Genomic DNA, 8,599 nt, shown 5'->3' with positions numbered 1-8,599 from the left:
CCCCTGGGCCAGGTACCAGCTTATCACACATCTTATGTGGTTTCACAGATTGGTGCTAGTTAGAATATCACTGATGGCAGATCTAGGTGGCAGTCAGTGGAATTCTATGCCTGACAGCAATGATTATCTGACACCATGACACTTTAAGCCGGCTGTAGATGTACTGATAATACAATATTAGGTACATTTGTAGTGACCAGACCCCAAACCAAATTTAATTATTATAGCTAATAGCTATAGTATAATAACTATAATAAGTATAATTACTATAGCCCATTTAACTAATCTGCTGATGCACCTCAAACAGAACAATTAAAAGCCCCAGTACATGTAGCCCAATTAGTTGGTTATAGGATTGTCTATTTCAGTCTGCCTTGTGATTTAACCCCAGCCCTGACCAGACTAAACTGCAGGAACATTCTTATTCAGAAAGAAGATAAAACCAGTGAGTACAGAGCAGGATTTACCAAACTCAGTGCTTATTGGTTGCTATTGGCAACTGCTATTGATTGTTATCAGTCTGCTACTATTTAGCAACCAATAAGATGTCTTCTTTCATTATCTGTAGATAACTGCTCTGGTGCAGATGTTTGTATCCCAATAACAGGGCCTGTGCCAGGAAAGCAAAGAATAACTGGGGAAATGCTTTGTACTATTCAATAAAAAATCATTCAGGCACTTTTTGATTTTCCTGGCCTCTATCCCTTCATTCTATTCCTTGGGGGGGCACCCCAAATTAGGGATTCTTTGAATCCAGGATTTGGTTCGGCCAAGATTCCAAAACCCAAAAAATCACAAGGCTTTTCATCACACAAACAAGGAAGTTGAAATTCTTTATAACCGTAGGAGCAGTTCTCTTTCCCCCTAATTTATATATGCAAATGAGGGTTCAGATTTGGTTCAGTTTTGGCCGAAGCTTTAACAAAGGATTTCGGGATTCTGCTGAATCCTAAAATAGTGGATTTGATGCATCCCTACTGCAAATATTTATGTAAGTAGCTAAATAAATAGTTTGGATAGTTTACACCGCAACACTTACTAGACGATATATCTGAAAGGTCTGCAGAATTTTCCCTTTTAGCCACTACCCCCCCCCACACCTTAATGTTTTTGTGATGCACAACAGACATGTAAAAAGTGAATTAAGCTGCCATGCAGTTAAATCCCATGGGACATATTTATCATAGGTTCTCTTATAACATATTTCCATATGGATCTGGGAAGAAATAAGGTAAGATTGGGGCAGATTGGGACGGGCCAGGAGCTCATCTTAATTAAGGGTATTACAAATTAACCTGCAATGTAATAAAAGCCCAGTCCTGGCAGGTATTTACTTTGTCAAACCCTAGACAGGGCCCATACATTGATAGATAAGCTCTAGTAATTGGTCTGTAGGGGCAGTCTGCAGATTGGAGTTTACAAGGAATTGAAATTAATTATAGAATAGCATGAAATTCACAAAAGGTTTTTTCATGAGCATATTCAAATAATCCAAACTGACTGTACTGAGGAGAAGGGACTGCCCCAAAGCCCAACCTGAAGCAAAGCAACCAGGGCAGTGCCAGGTAAAGCTTGGATATGAAGAATATATGATACAATTTCTTTCCTCCTTTATGTACCCAAAAATACATTCTGAATGAAAAGACACATTTGCCAGTAGTAACCAAATTTATAATGCATACTGTATGTTAACTGGGGAGCGGAATGTATACACCGGCCAGCAACATCAATATCTGACAGAAAGTTGGCCAGATGTTGATCGGGAAGGGGTAGAAATCCCTTCACATCTGTTTGTTGATGCGGTCCCACGATCAGATTAGACCCATATCACCCACCTTAATGTGGGCATATCGGGGAAGAGATCTGCTGGTTTGCCAAAATCGCCAAACGAGTGGATCTCTATGTGTATGGCCACCTTAAGGAGGGTCCATGCAGACCCATTTGAAGATGGTCCACACCCACTCACACACCAGATATTGGTCAGATTGGCCATAAGCTGCCGACTAGAGGTAGAGTCCTGCATGGAACCAATTTTTGAAATCCAGACAGCACCTGAAAATCCTACCAACAACCAGCAGGGTACCAGCTTTTTTTTTGGTGGTAGCCTGCGGGTACCCTTCCATTTGGCCAGTTTATTGCCTAACGTTAAGCATCAAAGCAATGTGAGTTTATTTTACTGTAGTGCATTCAACTCAGAAAATCTATATTTAGTAATAAGACCACACCCTCCCACCCCAACTGCCATGAAAAGATTTTCTTGGCCTAGGAATACGGCAGAGCTCATTTGAAGGATTGCTATAGAACCCAATACCCATAAGGTACCAGCGTGGCCCATCTATCAGTATTTAGTGTATAAAATTAAAAGGAGAAAAAAGGGCATTTAGCGCTAGTGAGGCAACAAGCGGAGAGCCCTTCTTACTTGTATAGGGAAATGCTACTACTGAGAAATGGCAGTGGGACCCCTATTAGGGGTGGCGCATCCTTATAGCGGATATTTGGCAGCAGGGTTGCCAGGTTGGTGGTTTTGGGCTACCAAAATTGGGCTACTAATTTAAAGCTCAGGCAGGTTTTGAAAGTACAAACTAGCCAAGATACACTTGCCCTAATGTGCCAAGCATGTGTCTGCCAATGCATATTAGGCAATGTAGCTTTTGTTTAACAATTTGCCAACTGCCAAGTTTAATGTAAGGCTACAATACCCAGCATGCAATGGGACTGACTTAGGCTCTGTACCCCCCCCCCCCATCACTCTTAGGGTAAGGTCACACCTAGAGATTCAGGGAGATTTAGTCGCCCGGTGACTAATCGCCTCTTCTTTGGGGCGACTAATCTCCCTGAACTGTTTCCCCGTGTCTTCCGCCTGCTAGAATGAAAAAACGCTTGCGGCATGACACTCGCGTCGCTTCATTTTGACGAAGTTGCCTCACACGGAAACTTTGGGCAACTTTGGAAAACAAAGCGCAGTGAGTGTCATGCCGCAGGTGTTTTTTTCATTAGAGCAGGCGGAAGACACAGGGAAGCAGTTCGGGGAGATTAGTCGCCCCAAAGAAGAGTCCTTACCCTTAAGCATTCTTGCGTTTTCTGGTGGCTTTCCTCACATAAATTCATTCATTTTTTTAGAATTCTTTTCATTGCACATATTGTGCTATTTTTGGCCTACTTTTGTAGTGCCTCTTGGCTAGTTTTGGGCTGGTTTTGTAGCTGACTTTGGCTGGTTTTGAAAATTAGACCTGGCAACCCTGTTTGGCAGTGAGGATTCTTTTAGACAATAGAGCAAAGTCTTTTGGCCAAACAACGTGCCATTACAGTGAGTGAGGGGCTAACTTGGTGACATCTGGCTTGCTTGGAGAATGTCTAGTTGGCCGCATCAAAGGCTTGTGTCGACTGTCTCTGGCTTAATCCCTGTACTATTGTCAGTCACAGTGTCCGGCTGTCCGTCCCTGCAGAAGAGCACAGTTGGGTTCTTACAGGCCCACATGGCCACGTCTCCACCATTGGCCGGGCTACACGAGGACACTCTGCTGCACTGCGCATGTCTGTTACTGTAACGGTCACGGATTGGATCGTTTCGGCCTCGGACTTCTCTGCTTTGACCCTGGGTGCACAGATAGGCGGCAATGTTCCTAGTCCTGTAGCCCTCCTCGCGGTTGCGGCCTAATAGCATGGAGATATTGGGGTTGCGAATGGCGTAAATGAGTGGATTGATGGCCCCATTAGCCCAAGCCATCCAGATAGCCACAGTGTCCATTAAGGGGGTGAAGGGGTAGTCCCCGGCCGCAGCCACCAGTCCCATGATACAGTAGGGGCCCCAGCAGCAGATAATGAACACAATCATGATGAGCACAGTGGTGGCCGTCCTCATCTCGCTGTAGAAGCGAAGCAGGTGCGCATAGGTGGTGACGGGTCGGACGCGGATCTCGGATAACCTGACGGCCTTGCAGATATTATAGTGGCAGAAACACATGAGGGCAAAGGGCAAGAGGTAGCAGAGCACAATGAGGGAGATGGAGTAGGCCGCCCCCACCCTGGAGCTCACAGAGTGGAACACATAGAGGCAGTGATAGTGGCCCTTCCTCTGCAGCAGCCACTGCTCCCGGGCCAGCACAAACCAGGGCACAGAGAAGGCCAGGGCGAGGAGCCAAGCAGCCAGGAGCAGCTGCAGTGCCCGGACCCGGCCGATCTTGCCTTGCGGCTGTCGCACAATGGCGTAATAGCGGTCCATGGAGATGAGGGTCATGGTGAGGCTGGACACAATTCCAAAGCAGCAATTGAGGAAACCACTAGCCAAGCACAGGCGGTCCCCGAAGGGCCAGGCCCCGCCCCTGAGGAGCAGCAGGAAAGAGAAGGGCAGACAGAGGAGGGCGGCCAGCAGGTCGGACACGGACAGGGACAGGATGAAGGCGTTGGTGACGGTGCGCAGCTGGCGGTGTTTAGCGATCACCAGGATAACGGCGCAGTTGCCCAGGCAGGAGAGAAGGAAGATGGCGAGGAGCAGGAGGGCCTGGCAAGCCACCGATACCCCGTGTAACAAGGGGCTCCCCTCGGTCTCCTCTGCCGGCCCGGGCTCCTGGGTGCTGCGGTTGGCTCCGGGTGACGGCGAGGAAGTGCCTGTGAGCTCGTTGCCATCTCTTGCGCCTCCTGGAGACGTCACCGCTCCCCCTCCGGCCCCGGGGCTGCCCAGAGCCGTCATGTTGGTGAGCAGCGCGAGTTGTAACAGGCGAGGCTCCATGTGTCGCGGGGAGGCCGGGGGGAGGCATCCCTTACACTAGAGGGTCCGTGTGGCTCAGGCCGTTGTGCCCAGGGATGCGGTGCGGGAGTCAAAGATACGGGGCGTGGAACGTGACGTGCTGCCGGTTGCCATGGAAACAGAGACCGGTCTCTTCTTTTACGCACAGAATGGGCTGAGGGAGGGGGCCGTGGGGCTAATGCTGGCAGAGCTTAAGATCGGTCGCTCGCGCACTGTTCAATCGCTCGGTGTGTGGAGCAGTCGGCCGATAAAAGTTGGGTGCCTTTTCTCCTGGAGTGAAGGGCAAAAACTAAATCGTTCGACCGATCGTACGCGTGTGTGGGGTCGTCGCTCCCGATGTGGCCAATCGACTGTATTTAGGCGGCGCCGGAGTACAAACGTGAAAGGCGCAAACTGCGTGTTAATAGCGCCTAGAGTAACATTAGCGTTGTGAGCGCTACTTATGTCTTTCCCCCCTTCTCTTGTACATCAATGGTACATTCCGACCGACTCACGGGCGAGTCAGTGAGTCTGTGTATGTCTGTCACACACTGGAACTGGTCATTATTATTATACATCATAGGGATCATTCAGAGGCACACGAGGGAGTGCTGGGAGTGGCCTGTGTGTGACAGAGAGTAGCTACAACCATGGACTGACCATTGTCCCCTCTGCTCTGGCACTTGCACCCAGGCCTGGACAAATGGTCTCACCATTCAGTTACTGTTAGTATGATGTAAACAGTCATATTCTGAGACAATTTGCAATTGGTTTTTATTATTTGTGGTTATTTAGCTTTTTATTCAGCAGCTCTCCAGTTTGAAATATCAGCAGTTGGTTGCTAAGGTCCAAATTACCCTAGCAACCATGCAGAAAAACAATATTAATACCAACAGCAGTGTTACATGAGCTCAGGCATTTTATCTGATTCTGCAGGTTATTAGTGGGGGCACAGAGCTTTGTATATGTGTGCAATGCCTACTGATCAGAGGCACCCACCTAGGGCACAGCTGGGAAAGAACAATTACTGAAAATCTTTTAGTTTATTGATATTTTATTATCCTGATCCAATGCCATAACATATCAGTGCCCCCCTCCTTCATTGCTTTGCAAACAACTCCTACAGTGTCTTGCACTCACCTGTACATCCCATCAATAGGTTGATTGGACCAGAGGAAAGAGAATTCAGGGAGCAGAGGAGAGAGACACAGCTGGGCACACACACCATCGTAGCATCATTTTAATGTTCTTTGCCCCAACTCTTCCAGCTAATGGTGTGATGGGAACAGGATTGGCAAGGGGCCAGCTCGGATACTATTTCTTCTTATAATAAAATTCAGTTTGTTTTATTTCTGTACATTGTTACCTGTAATGCACTATGTGTACCATTCATGTGATGTAAATACCACTGAGAGCAGCAGAACTGCCCCACAATCAGACTGTATCCAACCATACAGACAGTTGCTATCTCCTAAAGAGACAGAGAGCAGCCATTACTCTTCAGAGAATGTGGCCCTACACATGTGTGATATGTGCCGCCACAACTAATTGGGTAGTAGTGAGTTCATTTTGGAAGTGGAAAGTAATACACAACTTTGTAGGAAAAATGTGGGTTAAAGGGGTGGTTCATCTTTAAAGTAACTTATTAGATTATAGAACGACCAATTCTAAGCAACTTTTCAATTGGTTTTCATTATTTATTTTTTATAGTTATTTGCCTTTTTCTTCTGACTCTTCTACAGATTTCAAATGGATGTCGCCGACTCCTTCTAAAAATCAAATGCTCTGTAAGGCTACAAATGTATTGTTACTTTTTATTACTGATCCTTCTATTCTGGTCCTCTCCTATTCCAGTCTCTTATTCAAATCAATGCATGGTTGCTAGGGTAATTTGGACCCTAGTTACCAGATTGTTTAAGATGCAAATTGAAGAGCTGCCGAATAAAAAGCTTAATAACTAAAAAACGTTCAATAATAAAAAATTAAAGCCAATTACAAATTATCACAGAATATCACTCTCTACATCATACTAAAAGTTATATCAAATTAATTCTCTCATCTTTAAATGAAACATAGTTGCAGATGTTAATATTTTATTTCATCAACTTTAAAACATAGGAATAAAGAAAATAGTAGTTTATTAAAAGGCCTGTTACAAATGTTACATTCATACAATTATACAAAATGAAAAAAGAAGTTGTGTTATACAATATAAAAAAAGTCTTTAATGGGATGTAAGGTGGGATATGACTATGAAACATACTCCATGGCTCCTAAAGAATTGTTGACACATTGGAAGTGTTGGACTGGGGCAGATACAATGTGAGATTTGAGTTCCCCACTGAAACATTCACTTGCTCTCTTTTCATTCCTATGGGATTTATAGAACGTATTGATCAATCGGTGACAGTTAAAGCTCACCACTTGATAAGTACTTCTAAAAATCCGATAGGAATGAATAGAGAGCAAGTGAATGTTTCAGCGGTGAACTCTAATCTCACATTGTGATATATCTGCACCATGAAAGAATCAGACATTGACACTCAACCTTTTGTCTGACAAATGTCAGGTAATACTCTATCCATTCACTTCCATCTGTCCAGTCATTGCTTCTCTATGGCACCCAATAGTGTGTATCATCATCATTTATTTATATACCACCGACAAGATACGCAGTGCTTTACCTTAGCTATAACAAACAGGGAATAAATGGTGGATAACAAACAAGGATTACAGAGTACAATAGGATTAGAGGGCCCTACAAATTAGAGTTTACAAACTAAAGGTTAGGGTACAATTGAGACATTAGGATTTTAGAAACAATTCTGTGATTTATGATACAGCAATGATTGATTAATTAAAGTACATTGAATAAGCCTCTTTAAACAGGTGGGTCTTTAATGATCATTTGAAAGTTTGGAAAGAAGGAGAAAGTCTGACAGCTTGAGGCAGAGAGTTCCAGAGAAAAGCAGAAGCCAGAGAGAAGTCTTGTAGACGAGAATGGGCAGAAGTGATGAGAGGAGAAGTGAGACGAAGATCAGAAGCAGAGCGTAGGTTTCGTGAAGGAGTGTATTTGGAGATCAGAGATGAAATATAGGGAGGGGCTTCATTATTAAGGGCCTTGAATGTGAGTGTTAGTAATTTGAATTTGATTCTAGAGGAGATTGGGAGCCAGTGAAGGGACATACATATGGGAGCAGCTGATGTTGAGCGGCGAGATAGATGAACGAGTCTAGCGGCCGCGTTTAGAACAGATTGGAGTTGTGAAAGGTGACTTGTTGGAATACCTGTGAGGAGTAAGTTGCAGTAATCAAGGCGGGAGATGATGAGAGACTGAATCGGTGTTTTAGTTGATTCTGAACTGAGATAGGGTCGTATTCGAGCAATGTTGCGCAGTTGAATACGAGAAGATTTTGCAAGTGTTTGAATGTGTGGTGAAAAAGACAGAGGCGAGTTTAAGATAACTCCTAGGCAGCGTGCCTGTGTGGTGGAATGAAAGGTGGTGTTGTTTACGGTGAGTGATGTCTGAGGGACAGGGGAAAATCTAATCAGTTCTGTTTTTGAAAGGTTCAGTGTCAGGTGGTGCTGTGACATCCAGGAGGAGACATCAGAGATACAGTCTGTAACTTGGGAAAGGACAGCATTAGAAAGATCAGTCTGTGACTTGGGAAAGGGCAGAATTAGAAAGATCAGTAGACAAGTAGAGTTGGGTGTCATCAGCATAAAGGTGGTACTGAAGTCCAAATGACTGAATACATTTTCCTAGTGAAGTTGTATAGAATGAGAACAGCAGAGGGCATAAAACAGAGCCTTGAGGAACTCCAACAGAGAGAGGGAACGTAGTGGAAGTAGAGTTAGAGAAAGCAACTTTAA

The 8,599-nt window shown here is 44.9% G+C and overlaps 1 protein-coding gene across 1 annotated transcript; it reads right to left on the bottom strand.

Moving 5' to 3' along the window:
- Positions 1–2,813: 2,813 nt before the first annotated feature.
- Positions 2,814–5,352, bottom strand: gpr135.L (G protein-coupled receptor 135 L homeolog). The gene has a single exon (XM_018230680.2). The coding sequence runs from the start codon at positions 4,727–4,729 to the stop codon at positions 3,368–3,370; it is 1,362 nt and encodes a 453-aa protein (XP_018086169.1). The 5' UTR covers positions 4,730–5,352; the 3' UTR covers positions 2,814–3,367.
- Positions 5,353–8,599: the final 3,247 nt, after the last annotated feature.

Source organism: Xenopus laevis, chromosome 8L (assembly GCF_017654675.1).
Source record: "Xenopus laevis strain J_2021 chromosome 8L, Xenopus_laevis_v10.1, whole genome shotgun sequence".
Taxonomy (NCBI): Eukaryota; Metazoa; Chordata; class Amphibia; order Anura; family Pipidae; genus Xenopus; species Xenopus laevis.
This window is presented reverse-complemented; position numbering and strand designations above follow the sequence as displayed.